The sequence below is a fragment of the Rattus norvegicus genome, chromosome 1, assembly GCF_021556685.1.
Source record: "Rattus norvegicus strain SHRSP/BbbUtx chromosome 1, alternate assembly SHRSP_T2T, whole genome shotgun sequence".
NCBI lineage: Eukaryota > Metazoa > Chordata > Mammalia > Rodentia > Muridae > Rattus > Rattus norvegicus.
This window is the reverse complement of record NC_141534.1, coordinates 54,820,746-54,840,195: the sequence shown is the minus strand read 5'-3', so window position 1 is coordinate 54,840,195 and position 19,450 is coordinate 54,820,746. Positions and strand designations below refer to the sequence as shown.

At 45.9% G+C, this 19,450-nt stretch overlaps 1 protein-coding gene across 1 annotated transcript; it reads right to left on the bottom strand.

The window, feature by feature from the left end:
• Positions 1-1,531: 1,531 nt before the first annotated feature.
• Rnaset2 (ribonuclease T2) lies at positions 1,532-18,701 on the bottom strand. Its single transcript, NM_001106210.1, has 9 exons — positions 18,511-18,701; positions 16,508-16,568; positions 14,213-14,265; positions 13,241-13,298; positions 10,551-10,621; positions 7,359-7,472; positions 4,541-4,586; positions 3,154-3,228; positions 1,532-1,825 (listed from the first exon to the last, which is right to left on the bottom strand). Exons 1-9 carry the CDS (start codon positions 18,603-18,605, stop codon positions 1,628-1,630), a joined length of 771 nt encoding a protein of 256 aa, NP_001099680.1. The 5' UTR covers positions 18,606-18,701; the 3' UTR covers positions 1,532-1,627.
• Positions 18,702-19,450: the final 749 nt, after the last annotated feature.

Here is a 19,450-nt window from a genome sequence, read left to right as displayed (position 1 = left end):
TAAGTAGATGTAGTAACTCCAATCAGTACAGCAGTTTTTTGTTTTGTTTTGTTTGGTTTGGTTTTTTTGTTTTTTTTTTTGTTTTGTTTTTTTTTTTTTTTGTTTTTTTTTTTGGAGCTGGGGACCGAACCCAGGGCCTTGTGCTTCCTAGGCAAGCGCTCTACCACTGAGCTAAATCCCCAACCCCGGTACAGCAGTTTTTAAAGAGTTTTTGAGATCAGTTGTTCTGAGGACTATGCAATGTAAAGCGTTTTAATGTTATACCTGCATGCATTGCTGTAACTGTTAAATAAGCAGGATGGACAGGACTGGTGAGGCGGCTCAGTGGGACGTGCTTGCTGCACAGGGCTGACTGATGAGGAAAGGACTGGGAGTAATGAGCTAATGTTATAAAGGATTTACCATTAAAGTTGCTTAGGAAATAATAAGTTACAAAAAGGACAATTTAGCTGAAGGAGGGAAGATAACTGGCATACTAACCATACTTGTTAGAAACTGCAGAAATATTCTATTTCTAACATAACTGAAATTTAGGTTTGCATAAGACATTCTTCTGCTAAGATTTGTTCACTAACATTGCCACCACCCACTAGTAACCCCTCTTCCCATAATAAAAAGGACAACCCTGGGCAGTAGGCCCTATTCCCAGATCAAAAGAACATGCTTCTATCATTCAGTTCAAAGGGGATGGCACTGGTTAACAGCTGCCCACAAAGTCCTGGCCCTACTGCAGAATGCTGCCAGGCAGGCAGGATGACCCTGGGTAAAAACTACTTGAAAAGAGCAATGTTATCTACTTCAAAAATAACTGGGACAGTATCTTTGCTGTGTAATTCTACTGTACGTCCAAAACGGCGAAGCTTGCATTGTCTGTCTCTAAAAACATGTTTAATTGCTCAAAGCTAACTCGGGACAGGGACCTAGAGGAGATTTCCAGCTGGCAATGTATGCAGAATGCTGTAGCCCAACATCCATATAAACTGTCAAGGCCAGTGTCTCTGAGCACCAGCCAGGCTGCCAGAGCAGACACAGACTTTACTGAAGAGCTTTTCCTTATTCTCTGAGAACACGAGCGAATTCTCACTGGGGAGTGTTACTTCACTATAACATGACCTGGGTTTGATACCCAGAACCTAATGCTAGAGAAAATGACTCCCCCAAATTTTCCTTTTATCTCTATATAGGTGCCATAATATGTGCACCTACACACATACAAACACACACACATACACACACACACACATATATACACACACATACACACACACACCATACATACATACATACATGCATAATATTTTTTAATTTTAAATAGAGTAACAAACTTGATCAAAATAAAAAGTTGTGTTGAGACTTTCAAGTTCTTATCAGCAATGTAAATCTTGCTTTTCTGGACAGGAAATGAGGCTAGCGGCAGTGGCTGTCTGTAGGATGGGAAGTGAGACTGACGGCGGCTGTCTGTGGCAGCCAGCTGGCAGGAACGCACAGTAGCACCTACTAATTAGACCGGACAAAAATCAACTCTTCAACACACATTTTAAGAAACTTTTTAGTGAATTTTTAGAAAGCAATGATTTGGGAACTTCTCTTACTTTGTGGAACATAAAATATTTCCAAAATGTGAACATCAGTGTTGGGACTTGGGTGGAGGATAGAAGATCGGGCCGTCTTCGCAGACCATCATCCCATGCGTCGAAGCCTCCCTGGCCAGCCGGGCTTCCTGCCCGGAGGATGGCTGCTCCTCTGGCTCAGTACAGTTCCGCAAATGGAAGTCCTCCTTGGTGAAGCACAGCTCTATCTGCCCAATGGTCTGTACATTCTCTCCCTAAGCAGAAAATGGCAGACGACTCAGAACTCAAGCGCCCTGGGTTATTACCAATCTGGGAGTCACAAAACTTGAACACTAGCAAACAATAAAAGCAGAGGCTCCAGATCAGGCTCCAGATTGAGCAGAGCCTCGGGAGGGGACCTGGCCGGAGCCTTGCCTCTCATAGCTTGGGGCGAGGTAGTATTTTTAGCCTGGAGAAAACACAAACAAAAAGTGACCATAAAGATACATAGAGCACACATGGAGACCCTGGCAGAGCAGAGTCAAGGTCAGGATGGCCCAAAGAATATGCATGTTTTACTCAGAAGCTTGGAAAAACTACGGCTGTTCTAGAAATTAGACAGTATAACTACATTAAGTACTTAAGAGCTTAGAAACCTACAGGTGTGGTGGCAGACACAGAGGCAGGTGGATCTCTGTACATTGGAGGCCAGCCTGGTCTACACAACCAATTCCAGGACAGCTCCTTATATAATAGAGAAACCCTTTTTCAGAAACAAAAATGAGAAACAAAACCAAACAAATGAACAGACAATATTAAAAAAAGGAAACAAAAATCTTAGAAACTTAGAAATGTCTAACCCAGAACTATAGCTCCTTCCTTTCCCTCCTCCCTTCCCTCCTCCTGCTCCAACAGGATATTCTCGTTACAATGAAGCAGCATAAAAACAAGGCCTCTGGTGCTGCACAGAACTAGCCTTTGAGCTAAACAAATGACTGCCATCTGGGTGAGGTCAGCTGTGCCACTTACAAGGGATCATTCCTTCTGGGTTCCTTACCTGTTCACATGCTGTCACAGAGGGGCAAGAGGGTCACTTGACCCTGCCTGAATATCCAGTGGCTTCCTATCTCCTATTGAAGGCAACTAACTGCACGTGGTCTCTAGGAGGGGCTTGAGTATGTGGTCAGGGAAGAATAGATGTAAGGGTCCATCATGTGGTTTTGTAAATGCCCTCATCCCTGCTGGCTAAAGACATTCTGGTGAGGCCTTCTGGGAGAAAAGCACCCTGCCCTTGTGGTAACCCCTGCCTATGCTCTATAACTAGGTTCTATAAACTCATGGGTCCCCAGAGTGAACTTTGGAAGAATCATGCCTCAGTATGTTGTTGGGTCCTTAGGAGTGGAAGCAAATGTTTATGTCTCCCACAAGGAAGGAATGTAGAAATGCGTAAGTTACTTCAAGACATCTATGTACTTGCACATACAAAGACGATACACCCGAATGCATCCCTGTTCCACAAACTCCACAGTGGAGACAAAACTATCAGGAAAGTAAAATGATCTTTTCAATAGAGAAAGAGAGGGTGACAAAATGCATGTCTTACCTGTTCTGGCATAAGGCACTGGATTTTAGGCACCACACCATAGATTCTTGTAAGTGCATCTTTGAAATCTGCAAGCTGACATTAAACAAAAGCATTAGCAATGAGTTTCAACAGCAGAATTCTCACACACTCACTGACTTTTTTAAAGAGCACCTCCTACCCCTGTATGCCTAGAGAATCTGACGTGAAGTTTGAGGATGTCCTGGACCCATCACTGAGGGACAAGTCTCTACCAACTACCCAACTTCGGCTCTTCCTAGGAGGCCCAAGCATCAAGTTTTTCTGCTTGTGGCTCCTCCTTTCCCTGCACTAGGCAGCTTTTCCTTCCCGTCTCCAGCCCAGCCCAGCCCAGCTCAGCCCAGCCCAGCTTCTCCCACTATGCTATCTTACCTAAAGCCACCCGTACCAATCTGATGACTAGGATGCAGGCCTACCCCTCCTCAGACCTCTGCCTCTGCAGCTCTCCTTCTCTGCAGTGGACGCTGCCTCCATCACAGAAAATAATACGTAGCTCCTCAGAGAGCCCACCTCCCTCAGTGAACTACAGAATCAGACCCTGTGTGCGGAGAATTCCATCGGAGGATAAACACGCATCCCATCATGCCCCAGATGGAGCTCTTGCCTCTCCCTCTCTTTCCTTCAGGAGGTCACAGATACCTCTGAACATCAAGCCAGGTGAGACTATAAAACCCCTTCCTTCCCCTTATCACCTTAAACAGAAGTCCAGTGAGCTTGGGGAAGCCCCTACAAGCCTCCATCCTGAGGTTGTCCACAAGGGTCTAACTTAATTGGCCACCCAAGCACCTTCCTCAAGCCCAGGCTCCAACTCCCTACTCTCTACAGAGGGAGATACGAATCAACTGGGAAAATGAACACAGTCCTGCAGGCAAAGCTGCCAGGTTACTTGACACACTGCCAATAGGACAGAGTAACTGCAGTGCCCATCTGCGAGCTCTCCTGTAAGCCCAGGTAGTATTTAAACTTTGTGAAAGGCACATGTCTCTGCGACAGACAGAAAACAAGACAATCCAGAATTGAAGGCATCTATATTGCACATGTCCTTCTCAGTCAGTATGACAGGACATTATTTCCTGTGTCACACAGTTTACCTGACAAGCAAAGAGCCAATGTGCTTCCCCTCCAATTCCATGACACTGAATGTACTTTTGCTGACTTGTGCTCCGCCCTGTGCTGAAGCCTAGAGGAAAATGGATCTGTGCCTCAAGCCAGTAAGTAATGTAAGTAGTCTATAGTGTATGCTCCTATGCAAACACAAAGAATCCATTTCAAGTAGGTTTGTGCTGGGTCACTTTAAAACCAAAGTGCAGCTTGGATCCTGCCAAATGTCCCCAGAGACACATTAGATACTAGATAAAGGTAAACTTACCTGGTAGTAGTTGATAGATGGCTTGATCTCAAATTTTTGTAGTACACTGAAATAAAATTTAAAAATTAGCTGCATTATGATAGCACATTACCTGTGTTCTTTTTATCGGATTTCAGTAAGAATCAAGATGGTTTTAAAGAAGTCTGCCTTTTCTGACGTCCAGCAAAAAGTCTGTTAATAAAGACAGCAAAGAGGCAGCTCCCATCCCCTTCCTTTCTGGCCTGATCACATGCTATCCACATGGCCCTCCCCAGAACTACACAGTATTCCACACCACCCTTCGCAGCAACAGACCATGTTCGGGCGACTGGTCACACAAGCTCCGCGAGGCACCTTCTCCTTGACCACGTGACTCTAGGCTTATCCTGAGGACCTGCACTAGCCAGGTCTTCGGAGAATTTAAATGCATAGAGCTTAGTGCCCATCACGTTTCTGGTAACGAACTGAAGTACTGGAGGCCCGACCACTCATTCCAAAGCAGTTCCCTGCTGTCTACCACAGCTCCTGCACGACTTTGGACTGTGACCTAAGAGGGTAGATTCGAGGCTGTGAGTCTAAATGCTGGCCTGCTATTGCTCTGTGGCAGCAAAGGACAAGCATGAAAGAGGAGGCAGGAAGGTCCCTGGAACCCCAGAAATGCCCCCAAATCCATATAAGCTTGTCACTGCCTGTCCTAGCCGTCAGTATATGATCAACATGGGCTCTGAGAAAGTATAAAATACTCCAGTTTCAAAACTATGTTTGTTCTAAGTTACAACACTAGTACCTTGGATGGACTGAGCTTAATGTTACTACATTTTTTGAAAGTTTTTTTTAACTGCTGCATTTTCATGGCATTACTGAAAAATGCTGCTTAGCACGGGGGGTCACACACTGTTCTACCTGATGCAGGCAGTCAAGGAATAAAGTAGAAAGACGGGCCAAGCTGTGCCACATGCAAGAGCTGGGTGCTAGCCCATGTGTGCACTTGCAGGCGCTCTGAGAACTGCCTGCAGGAGTTTTTACACACTAAGTAGTGAGTGAACATGACGCGGCCTAAGACACCTTGCTTATATAGACAGACAGGAGTCCTACATTTGCCTGGGAAACGGGAGAGCAATCACTCTTCTACAGCTGTGCCATTTTAAGCAGGCACTACTGGGAGTCTTCCATGTAGTGGGCCTCTGGGGTGACTTTCCAACAACCAGGTGTGTGGCTGTGAGTGTCTGTGAACCCCACACAGCCAGAGTTTCAAGGGTAAATGCTCTTTAAGTGTCTATTTCAAGTGGAGCTTCAAATAGGAGCGACTTAGGCCATTTTCAGCTCAGAACAACTTGTGGCTACCAGCCTGGGTCTGGCCGTTCTCAGCAGCGGCAGCTCTCTGTGGGTCTGTCTGTCAGTTTCTGAAAGGGCAGTCTCTTTTCAACAACTGCCTTCCTGTGATCCAGAAGTACAGGGTGGACCTTCTTGCAGTGATCCCTCACGGTGGCTGCAGAGGTGCCCAGTGGGCTTCCAAAGGCTTTATCCTTACTGAGAGAACACTGTGTCCTCAGAAACCCCACAGGCTAGGTAAAGTATATACATAACTCACAGTGCTGAGGACTTGTTACACATGCCAGTATGTAACTCCTAGTGCATATCCTTCATAATGAAGATATTTGGGTGTTTTATTTTGTTTTGAGATAGGGTCTCACTGTGTAGGCCAGATTGGTCTAGAACTTGCTATGCAGACCAGGCTGGCCTCAAACTTAAGAGACCCATCTGCCTCTGCCTCTGAAGTGCTGGGATTAAAAGTATATGCCACTATACAAGCCTAATAATGCAAAATTTTAAAAGAAAGAAGGAACTTCAAAATCCAGGCACTGCCCACCCATTCTTTTTATGTCCTGGAGAAAAGATCTAGAGGTTCTATAGCTAAACTGTACAACTTATGTCAGAAAGGATCACAAGGCCTCTGCAGCCCTGCGCTTTCCGCCTGGTGGTTTTAAGGTTACCTCCTCTCTCCCAAAGGCACCAGCTAGATTAATCAATTCAAATCCAGCTGCTTTTGAGCAAAATGACACAGAAGACTGCGTGAGATGGTGAGACAGCATCATGAGCACTCTCTGTGCTACAGAGGCAAAGCATTTTCTAGGGAACCAGTGGTTTAGTCATCCTTTAAGCAGATTTAATCCATGAACATTAAATATGATTGATGTGCACAGGATCTTGGGGGTTATTCCCATCTGAAAGAGAATTGCTCCGACTAGAACAGGCTGTACAAATGACAAGCAGTATGCAGGCACCGTAAAATCCTTCATCATCAGCAGACATTCTGTCCTCACAGTCTATACGTCTGTGTCTTTACATAGGGAGGATTAACCATCTCTCTAGCTTCAGGGTCTGCTGTGAGGGAACTAATTCCATTCGTGAGTGAGCACTCCACACTCATGGCCCAGCCCCCTGGGGATGAAGGCTTTGGCCTACAGTTTTTCCCCTGTGACACCCTCCTTAGGCTGCCTACATTGAGCCTGGGCTCCCGTGTGATGCCCTCACCACTCCCTCACAGTTCCCTGGCTTATAACATTCAGTCACAGTAAGACAACTTAAGAGCCAGCAAGACGACTTGGCAGGTAAAAGCACTTCCCACAGAAGCCTAACAAACTGGGTTCAATACCCAGAGCTTGGGTAAAGATAGAAGAGAAAAAGCTCCACAAAACTGTCCTCAAACCTCCACACATGTACATGCATGTACACACGCATGCACACATATATGCACATACACTTAATAAGAAATAATAAATTCAAGAAGTAAATGAACAAGAACTAATTCAAAGGCCTGAGTGAAGTGTGTACCCACCTGTTGAGGTCAATCTGCTTGTATAGATCCAGGCTCTTCCCAAAGTACTTCCTCTCGGAATTGAGGGCATCCACCTGGGCAGCACAGGTGCCGTGTTTATCCCATTCATGTTTCCTGTGAGATTTGCAGTAATAATGCTCAGATAAGTCCTCTCGTACAGAGCTGTCCATAGGCAGCCTTCACAAAGCAGGAAGGACGGATACCTTGTGCTAAGGCCAAAGCCTGGCCATGTGCACCAACCTCCAAAGAGCACCACTCGATCTTCTCATGCTTTCCATTACAAACCACTTCCGGGGCATCTCTGTGACCAGTGTGCTCTAATAACAAACTAACTGAGAAAGAAGAGATGTCACTGTTGAGACACCTGCACATTACACAGCACTGTGTGGCCCTCTGCAGAGCCAGTGCATACAGCAGGGAATTCCAGAGAGTGGCACAATCCAGGCATGGTTCAACGTAAGGACAAAGAAGAGGCAGGGTGGCTTGTCACCACAACCACCTGAGCCCATTCCTTATCAGCCTCCCTCTAATAATTCTAGTAAATAACAACACTCACATAGGGATTCTCCTGAAGCCTGCAGTAAATAAAGAAACCTGGGAAGACACCTGCAAATGATTAGTAATTATTGTATGACAAAAACTATGTTTCATTGCACTCAATGCTAATTAGGGAGCTTTGTTGTGTGCTGCCTGGTTAGGCTGGTTTGGTTTTTGGGACACGGTCTTGCTGTGTAACTCAGACTAGCTCTGAACCACCTTCCTGCTTAGCATTAAGTTTTGTAAACATTTTGCATTTTTTACTGCTTTACAGAATTCCACAAAGGGAAATAGTATTGTTAGTTTATGAATGAGAAAATTCTGCCCTCCCCTAGCTCCAACACACAAAGACTGACCAACCACATGTGTGTATGTGTGTGTGCGCGCACAGTTTAAAAGACATCCTATGGGCTGGAATGACTGTTCAACAGTTAGAGAGTGTGTGCTGCTCTTGCAGAGAACCCAGGCTCAGTTCCCAGCATTCACATGGCAGCTCTCACGGTCCATAATTCCATTTCCAATGGATCTGACGTTCTTCTCTTCTGACCTCCTTGAGTGCCATGGCACACAGAAGTGCACGCAGGCAGAATAACCCCACACGTAAGTAAGTAAGCAGTTTTTCAAAGGACACTATGCTTTTAATTGGAGTTTTGTTTTTTTGTTTTTTTGTTTTTTTTCGGAGCTGGGGACCGAACCCAGGGCCTTGCACTTCCTAGGCAAGCACTCTACCATTGAGCTAAATCCCCAACCTTAACTGGAGTTTTAAATGTTGTCTAAGAGCTTCCCTTCACCCTGATCACAGGACTGTAATGAAGCCCGCCCTCAAGGATGCCACGCCAAAGGCGGCTCAGGGGAACACAGCACCAGGCTCCCAAGTACAAACACTAAGATACAAGTCATGTGTGAAAAGTCTGTCATTTTAACATCTAACTTAAACATGAAGGCAAATCAGTTTGCCATTAGTGAATCACAAAAATAAATTCCTATTTTGCCCTCACTGTTTGGTTAACTACATAGGGCCCCTTGCACAGAGGAGCTGCCTTATCTGTGCTCATTTATTTCAAGCCATTTGACTAGGGTCCGATTGCCTCAGGCATGACGTACAACTGAAATCCTCTTTTACATACATCAAAGTTCTCACCCATACATCAAAGGCTTGGTCCCTAGCCTGTGGTATAAAATTATAGAGATGTAGCCTCTGGGAAGAATTCGGGCCACGGGAGGATGTACCTAAGAAGACACTGTGACACCCCTCTTCCTATTTGTTTGTGTCTCCACGCTGATGTGAGGTGAGCTGCCGCCTCTGTACAGGCTCCTCAATGACGCACTGTGCTGCAAAGGCCCAAAGGCACCAGAATCGATCAGAAACTTAAACCTCTGACAATCACGGGCCCAGCAAATCTTCACTTTCCACTTGACATTTCAGGGATATTTGTCTCAGTTACAGAAAACTGACACACACACAATTCATCATTTCAAGCACACTGAGAAATACTACATAAAGGACTTTTCATTTTCCCTCACCTCATTGAAGTTGAAGTACTTCCTAGAATACAGGCTACAAAAGATAGGTTCAGGGGTTGGGGATTTAGCTCAGTGGTAGAGCGCTTGCCTAGCAAGCACAAGGCCCTGGGTTCGGTCCCCAGCTCCGGAAAAAAAGAAAAAAGAAAAAAAAGATAGGTTTAGGACCTGCCTGGGCTACGAAGTGACCTAGCCTAAGCGCCTGAGTGAGCAGCCTTCTCGGAACTAAAAATAACACTGGGAACCAAGCTCAGAGGGAAAGCACTTAATGCAGGGACAACCTAGACTCAGCCCAGGAAGCTACTTGTCACCCAAGCCTTCACTGAGCATTCTGTTTAGCTCAAGCTGATTCCAACCTACTCATTACGGTCCACAGATCCCAACTAGCACCCCTCAGGAAAAAGTCATACTCCACACCATGACCCAGGACCGGGGCTTCCCTTACATTCCACTGCTTTGTAGTCTTTTGCCAAACTTAAGCATTTTAATGCACTAAAAATCCTACAAAACAGAAATGTTTCTAGGTTTAATTATCTAGAAAATATTATTAGCTATAATATGAATTATAAACTTTCATATTGGAAAATGCCAAAAAATGCTTTCAGTTGGGTAAATTTTATTCTCTTAAAAAAAAAACAAAACAAAAAAACAAAAAAAAAAAAAAAACAAAACCCCAGTGCTTTCCAAACAACTGAGTTAATTCCGGGATCGGCCCCTGCTGACCCAGAAGAAGACCATGGCTGTGAGAACCTCACCTTTTCTCTGACCTAGGTCTCCATGACATCACTATTTTAAGGCATGCTCCTTCTGGGTGTGTCTAATTCAGACTGATTTTTAAATATGCAAGCACTTGATTTAGCTAAATTTCAGGAAATAAGACTCTTTAAATGAAGTAATGGATGAAATAATAGATTAGAAAACAAGTTCAGAATATAAATCCCACCTGACCTCATTTTTAACCTGCTGGAGAGAGGCGTCTGAAGTGACAGACCCAGTCATTTGACAATAGGCAGCTCTCAGCCTCTAGAGACAGGTGTCTGTCCTTCGTGCCTCCCACAAGCTGCCATCCAAAACACTTAGGAACTCTCATACCTCTGTTTAAAATGCATATGACCAACAGAAACACAGACTTACCAGAATTGGCTGCGATTAGAAGACGGGTGAATCACATCAGGCCAGTAGATCTTCATGTCTCGCAAAAGGTCCTATACATAATTCAAACAGAATGTTTACCCAAGACCCAGCAAACTCAAAACTTCTAAGCAAATTTAACAAACCAATGTACTAAACAAAAAGTATCCAATCTCTGACAACGTACTAAACAAAAAGTATCCAATCTCTGACAATGTACTAAACAAAAAGTATCCAATCTCTGACAACGTACTAAACAAAAAGTATCCAATCTCTGACAACGTACTAAACAAAAAGTATCCAATCTCTGACAACTTAAATGAACAAAATGACTTTGTGCTTATTCTGCGTGAAGCATGTTATAGTCTCTGGGCTTCGCATGAAAACACAAGCCCTTATGAGAGAATGATGAGCCAAGGAAGAGACGGGATCTGAAATCACAGACTCGTGAGGAATTTTAAAAGTACTGCCATTAGTGACAGCTGCAGACTGCAAAAGTTATACACCACACGATGCCAACCACAAGACGTTCTGGGAAGGTCAAATCATGACACAACGGCATCCATGGTTTGCAGTGGATATCAGGACTGACGAGAGAAGGTCGGGAGGTGAACATGGCACTTTAGGCAGTGATACCGCAGGATACTTACCCTCCTGACTTGTCAAGACCCATAAACTACAGCATAAGATATGAATCCTAATGTAGGCTGTTGCTTCAGTTAATAGTATGGTATCAATACTGGCTCATTCGTAAGAATACAGCACGTGGATGGATGGTCACAGTGAGGAAAAACTCAGTTTGTACTTTGCATTTGAGTTTTCTGTTTATATAAAACAGCTCTAAAATAAATTTCTATTTTAAAAAAATGTCAGACTCTGACTTCCAGCGCTTTTTGAGCACGGCAACCTGCACCTTCCTAGCCTGGCAGGTAGTAAACACGGCCCAAAGGACTCAAGCTCAGTTTCCAATGTCTACAGAAGCAAGCACTAGACAAAGGAACGTCACTGGAAAGGAATGCAGATAAAGGTGTATAAGAAGGATTCCCTGGCTTTCCCCTGATCCCCACATACCAAATCCTGTCAGCCAGCCTCCCCATCCCAGGTAAGCACAGGCCTGTCTCCTCCTCTCCACTCTGCCCCACCTGTCAGTTTCATGCCTCCTCACTGCCACTTCCCTCAACCTGGCTTCAGCCCTAGTCAGACCTCTGGGGATAATGGAGGGTGATGATGTAAATGAGCCAAGCCAGGGCACGTTCCTGCTGTGGGGCCACTTCACTGAACACTAATGCTACAGGAGCAAGCCAGGACTTTCTGAGGGACAGTAGGGCATGGCTACTACAGACCCAGGGGCCCCCAGCAAGAGGCAGCTCAACCCTGCCATTCTGACCTTCCTTCCTCCTGGGCTTTCTAACACAAGGAAACTTCGGAAACCCCACTTCTCTTGGCTTCCTCCTCCTCACTGCTCCCTTTCCCATCAGCTTTTAAACCCCAGGGTCAGTGTTGTGCTACAAGAGTATCCTAGCCGATGAGGTTTATCCAGGGCTCAACCACAGAGAGTTGAAAACTTTGCCTAATACCTCGGTGCGATGACCTGCAATACAGTGGGCATGGGCAACATTTTACAATCTCCATAGACACTGAATAATTCTAGCTTTAAGGAAAATGTACTTTTTTAAAAAAATGAAAGAAAATGTACTTTTATTAAGCGACAATCATGTACTATTGGGTTTAGCCTCACTATCTACTTCGACCGAGCATCTCTTTCCTGGAGGACCTGGCCTGGACTCTTGAGAAACAAGAGAAGCCTGAAGTCATCTGTGCAGTTTTATATGCCATGGCAAACGTGCATGGCGCACCCTGAAGCGTAGGAGGGACTGACAGCACAGTATCCACCTCAGTGATACTTCACACCAGAGCTCCAGTGTGTGCACAGTAGTGACTCAGGAAAGGGCAGTCACACTTGCCACCCAACAACAGTTGTCGGCTCTGTAATGTTCACCTGTCAGGCCTGCCATGTGCTCTACACCACCCCAGTCACCCTGACATAGGACCATACTCCGGACTGTTGGCTTCCCTTAAGGAAAGATGAATGTGCAGGAGTAGTTCAACATGCCACATGACTCCCAGAGCACAATCTCTTGCATGCTTACAACTTATTCCTGACCTAGAAACTTGGATAATGAAGAGACCCACCATTTCCTTCTTGCTCAGAGATCCTACTTAGACTCCCATGCCATCTATGGCCAGAACTGACCAGCTTGGAGTACCATGTGCTATGTGCCTACTCTCCAAGGCACAGTCGTCTGGAAATGTTTACCCTAGGCCACACAGACCAGGTGCCCATTTTCACTTGCTGACCAGAAGCCCCAGGGCCAAGGACTAGCTAGGACTGGCAGGTAAGCGTCAGGGTTTGCGCAGCCAGCAAAGGTCCTGCTCCCACCTGAGCCTGCTTCTATGGCTTACTCCGGCGGAGGACGTGAAGGGAAAAGGCTAAATTTGTTGTTGTTGTTCTTGAGCTTATGGGATTGTTGTAGATATTAATTACTAAACAGACCCAGGGGCTCACTCAGTCCTGGTGAATTCATTCCTGATCCTGTAGTTTTAAATTTAACTTTGAAGGTACACTTTTGAAGAAAAGAGTTCATTTAGTTCAACATTCTATTGCAATAGAAGTATAACAAAAAGATCAATACCTTAATCTCATTTAGGTTAAAGTGCCAGGAGTGGTTACAATCTTCTGCTCTGTCAGGCCTTGAAATCCGAATTTTAAGAGAAAGAAGAAATAATAGTCTTAGTTAGAATGCTTAGTACAAGACACTGGGAAGTACTGTCATCGAAATCTGCATAAAACAGAGAGACTCTGATCAGGAACTCCTCACTCCACATGTGGCAGTCAACAAACAATGGGTCTGAGCAAATAGTTTGACTTTGTTCTGAAAAAAGGAACTGGTAGAGACAAACAAGTCCAGGAGCAGAACAGACAAGCTGGGTTGTCAGCAGGAGAAACATAGGAAATAGCTTCGGAGGGACCCCAGTCTCAGCTCTTTCCTATCCAAGGACCTTCTGGTATATGGGCCATATCCACTCTGAAAGTGACAAACTAATATGCATACTTCGATACCACAGGTGTATGCATCAATAAAGAATTAAAGAGAATGCACACAAACATGGTGGGGGGAGTTGGTTGTCTGTAAAGTGTGTAAAGCAGTTTATTGTCTATCTATTGATCTAACACTGTAAATATTTGTCCATAATAGGCCCCAAGAATAAAGCAAGAAAGGACCCAAGATCCTTATTTATCTATGATAAGGGGTGCTGGAGAGAGTCTCAGTAGCTAAGAGCACTGGCTACTGTTCCAGAGGACCTTTGTTAAATTCCCAGCACCCACATGGTGGTTTACAACAGCCTGTAACTCCAATCCCACAGTTGATGTCCACTTCTGGACCCTGAAAGTACCTAGTACACACATGGTGCACAGACATACATGCAGGGAAAACATCATACACAAAGAGTAAGTATATATTCATATGTATATGAATATATGTATATGCATCTGGTCAACTGAAGAAACGTCTACCAAGTGTTAACAGTTCTACTTATGGTGACTAGACTTAAGGTAGCTTTTCCCGGTTACTTCATTGGGTTTAACTGCATTAGATGCTTGCCATAGTCCATGTATTGTCCAGTAATCCAGAGAGTCCCGACATCTGTTAACTTCCTAGGGAGAAGAGATAAGGAAGGTGATTGGTTGTTGAAATATTTATCAGTTGTTTTCTTTTAACACACATCAACAGGTCCACCACTAATAGAAAGAAAATCCAGTGTTGCTGTAGTTTATCCAACATGGAGCTCATGAGGAAAAGTCAGGCCTGCACATTCTAGGTCAGTCCTCAGACAACTGAGCAGACAGAGAATCAGGCAGCTGGTTTTGCTCTTCTCATGCATTCACAGATAAGCATATGCACACTTACCTATGAATAACCTGCTTACCACAAGCGAATGTGTAAGAACACCCTGATACTCTGTGACTCTCAAGTCTGCTCTGGTAGCAGACAGAAAAACATCAGTCAAGTAGAAAGTACTAAACACTTGAAGCCAACAAATCTAACAGAGTGAAAATGTATCAATAATAACGATAAAGTCAGAGATAAAATCTCAGTAAAATAAACTATTAGGGCCCTCCAAATGGTTTAGCTAAGATGGAATTTTTCCACAATAAATGAAAATATAAATAAATATTCTTGGGCTATCAGAGTGGGTGAAACAGGACACATGCATACATATATACACATACCCCCGTAAGCTGGCAAATATGACACTTGGACCCAATTACTACAGGCAGACATCAAGCGCCTCTTGATGCCTCCCTACCACACGGCTTCTTCCTATGGATTATAGAGAGTGCAGTTCAGGTGACTGAATCACTGGGGAGAGTGACAGAATGACTAGAGGATAACAGGCCTCTTACTACACCTCAGCCAGCACAATTCCTTCCTTAAAGAGCTCATTTCCTGTTGTTTCACTGTGCCTGAGGAGAAGAGTCAGTCTGAAAGGTCTCTGCAGAGCTCCAGTCTACCTGCTTTTATGATGGTAACTCAGACAGGAGGCAGCTTCCTTCCTCACTCAGCCAGCACTGAGGACTCCGGGTACCACTTGAGCTTATGACGGGTGTGCCCCAGCATAATTCATATGTCTACCTCATCAAGTGGGGGTTGGTGGCGAGGAGAACAAGAGACAGCACTTGCCACCAGAGAAGGGCACACTGAGGAAAGAAGTTCCTTATCAATGGGGGGGGGGGTATAGTTTGAAATAAATTGCTTAATGGTGACTTTTTTTTTTTAATAGTGTCTGGTTTTCTTCCTTGAATCCCTAAAGCTTTAAGGCAGGAAGGCACTCCCATGCGTATTCACAACTGCCAAAGGACAACCAGCCCAAATTTTCTCAGACAGGCCAGACCAGCTTGGTGTCTCCTCCTTAAAGGCAGCTGCTCTAGAGCTGGCCTGAAGCAGAGGTTTCTTTCCATGTGGTTCCTGCAATAGAGAGCAAGGTTTCCAGCCACCCTGCTGAGAAGAGCTCAAGCCCTATACCTCCCCTTTTATACATTCCTACTCCGCAGCACCAGAGCCAGAGAATCACAGCGGTGCACTATAACAAGGTTGCACCTGTGACCTTCCAGGTCAAGAGTTTAACTCGGTGACAGTCAAACTGTTCCTTTCTCAACAGGAAATTAAGACGGGAAGTGAAAAAGAAACCCCCACACCCCCACTACGCCATGCTCAAGAACAGATGAGAAAAAGCAGGGGTGCTTTTGACTGGGGAAGATGATCAAACAACATCGAAGCTTGCTTGGACCCCGCATAATATATAAGAGGTCTCAGACATTAAACTCAAACAGGTTTTCAGAAAATCCATCTCTAAGGCCACTGCCCAGTCTGTAATATGACAGAACACTTCAGATTTCACATAGCCAACTCCAGGATCAGCTTTATAAACTGCCCATAAGGAAGATGCAGAGCAAGGGCTCCAGCTGCCATCACTACAGCACAGCACTCAGCACTGGCAGCCCAAAGGACACAAGGCATGAAACAAGACAGGGACATGGAGAGAGGGAGCAACCCTCCAGGGGGGAAGGGTATCGTGACTACTACGGAGAACAGAGTGGGAGAAGGGCACCATGGGTACCAAGCAGAACAGTGTTGGCAGCAGGCAACATCCACATTCTGTTCATGGGAGGCATCTGAATAAAATTTAGGTGCACAGAGGGAACAAACAAGTATAGGCCTAATGAAAGCCTATTATTCCCAAAGACAACTCTCTCTCCAAAATCACCTTGTGAACAATAACCTCATTCGGAAATAGGGTCTACTGCACCGGTTTAATATGCCCGGTGTACAGGTGGGCACTAACACAAAGCGATTCAGACAGGTTCCCTGGATCAAAAAGGCCAAAGCAGAGCTCACCTTGCATACTGTGGGGGGCCAGTGCTGGGTCAAAATTAGTTTTTTCCACTCATGGCTGCCACTGTTGAAAAGACAGATGTATTTTTCAATCCTGTTTTAAAGTGACAAAAATCCACCCATCCAATCAACCACTCGTTCAACAGGGAGAGTCTATGGGACTAGACATACTGCCAGGAAGTCCCCACCTCCTGACACACATGCCACAGAGGACAGCAACAAACACTCTTTTTTTTTTTTATATATTTTTAAGATGTATTTATTTTATGTATATGAGTTCACTGTTAACTGTCTTCAGACACACCGGGAGAGGGCATCGGATCCCATTACAGATGGTTGTGAGCCACCATGTGGTTGCTGGGACTTGAACTCAGGACCTCTGGAAGAGCAGTCAGTGCTCTTAACCGCTGAGCCATCCCTCCAGCCCAGCAACAAACACTCTTAAGAACAACAACTTGTATATTTGTAAGTGAAGGAGAATATAAACACAATAAAGTGGTATGGGCGGGGGTATAGCTGGGAAGGACTACTGGAAAGTAATTGAACAGTAAGTTTCCCTTTCTGGAATGCTCAGGTATTTTATGAACACAGACCCATAATCCCTCAGCTGTCTTTGCGAATTTCTAGGGCTCTGAAAACTCACCATCTCCCTCTATTTCATGTAGCAACACAAAACCTGACTTGAAATAGCACAAGAGTATTATCAATATTCTAGCCTCACAGGGTTCTGCTTCAGAGACCACTGTGGATATGGTGTTACCTAGAACCTGGCCTGGGTATGATCCCTGGCCGTGTGTGTCATCCATAACCTGTCCCGGGTAAACAGCCTTCTAACATGGTGTCTATGCTACACACTCTATGCCTTGTCACATGCATGCACACTGGACTGCTTCTATCACAAGTCTGTGAAGTGAAGCTCGCCCAACCCAGAGCCTTCGTAGAGGGACCATGGAGCTGTAGTGTGGTTGTCCCCCGAGGTGCATGTGTTGGAGGCAGAGTTTAAGCAACAGTGGGAGCTTTTAGATATGGGACCAACTGGGAGTCATCAGGTCACTGGTGGTATGGCATTGGACAGGATTATGGTAGTCTTCCTGGATCCTGGTGAGACCTCCTGACAAATGCCATGAAATAACAGAGGAGTAAAGCCTTCTCTACTAAGAGAACTGGGCTGGGTTGGGGATTTTGCTCAGTGGTAGAGCGCTTGCCTAGCAAGCACAAGGCCCTGGGTTTGGTCCCCAGCTCCGAAAAAAATTAAAAAGAAGAAAAAAAAAAGAACTGGGCTGAAGAAAGTTAAAGCTCCGGCAGTCTCCTGTGCAGAAACTTATTTGTAAAAGTTCACACTGAGCCTGGGAGTTTCAGCCATTCCTAGAAAGGCCAAGACTGCAGGCTTACAATAAAACTCAACCAAACTATATCTGTAATTCAGACAAAAGAAAGGTACAACAACAGTTTCATAAGATCGAAAGCCCCACCTACACCAACAATATTCAAGGAGTCACAGAGAAGTTAAAGATCCTCCCAAAGCAAGAGATTCACCTGACCTTAGGGCTTAAAGCAATCCCATGACCTAGCCATTATGTCAGCTGCATACATTAAGCCGGTGGTAGGAGAATTGTGCTCTACAGCCTCAGCTAACACTCATTGCTCCTAGTACTTTCTGTGTCCGCTGCTCTGCCTGGTACCAACTATGCTGCCCCACTACCCCGGACCCCAACACACTGGTGTTCACTTACTCTCGGGTAACAAACTACTTCTAGAGAGTTATGCCCCACCATTTCCGCTCCAGTGATGTAAGCACCAAAACCTACTAATACGACTGTTATACAGAGGAAGGAAAAAGTCATAATGTGTTCAGGGATTAATGTAGACGAGATTACCAGAGATAGCCCGTGTGTCCCAGAGAGAACTAAGGGGCGTGTGAGAACGCGGGGGCCCCAGAGAATGGAAAACTTTAACAAAGAGGGGCATCCTTCTAGAAACCAGTCTCCAGCCCTGTAGGCGCTCACCTCCACAGCGGGCCCGCCCCGCACAGACAGCACAGCGCCAGGCCCCAGCCCAGCACCGAGACCCAGCCCGGGAGCGCGCCGCGAGCCTCCGCCATCGCGCTGTCCCGGGCTCCGCAGCTTCCCAGCGGCCTTTGCGCACGCTCGCTCGGCAACCAGACTGACCGCCAGCGACTCTTCACCTCAGGCTTCCGCCAGTCCGCTGCGCAGCACCGGATAACCTTAAGCCACCCCCACAGGCCTGCGCGGACACGCCCCCATGTCCCAGCCCAGAAAGTCCCGGGCTCCAGTTCCGGCGGACACGCCCCCCACGCTGCACCCCCAGCGCCTTAGCCCAGGAAGCCCCCACGCTCCGGGTACCGACGGCTCGGTTCCTGGCACCAAACTTACTTGACCCCGATGCTTAGGCCTTCCAAAGAGATCAGCCCCCAACTGCTTGGGACCTGACAGACACGCCCCGACGCTCCGGCTCCAGACACCCAAAGGTCCTGACCCACCTGACGGACACGCTCCCACGCTGAAACGCCCCCCAATAAGGGGATGTGCCCCTACGCCCAGGCCCACCTGACCCACTTTATGATCCCACGCCCAGGCCCTCCTGAGGAACCTCACACCCATCTCGCCCCTCACACTGAAATACTCAGGCCACCTAGTAGACTTCAAATTCCTTGCTATACCATATCCATGCAGCCCCGTACCCCCCAGGCACCCGAGGTTCCCTTGCTTTCCAGCCTCCAACATACCTGGTCCACAATGAGGGGGACACTCGGGCCCTGTGCACTGGAGCACTTGGATCTGTGAAACTCCTCCAGGCCGGGACCCCGTGGGAAAAACACCATGGTCCAATGTAAATAAAGATCTGATGATCCAGATTACTATCTGCCATTCCCTCCAGACTGAAGTGAGGCCCGTGCCACTTTGGCCACATTGCCACTGTAGGACC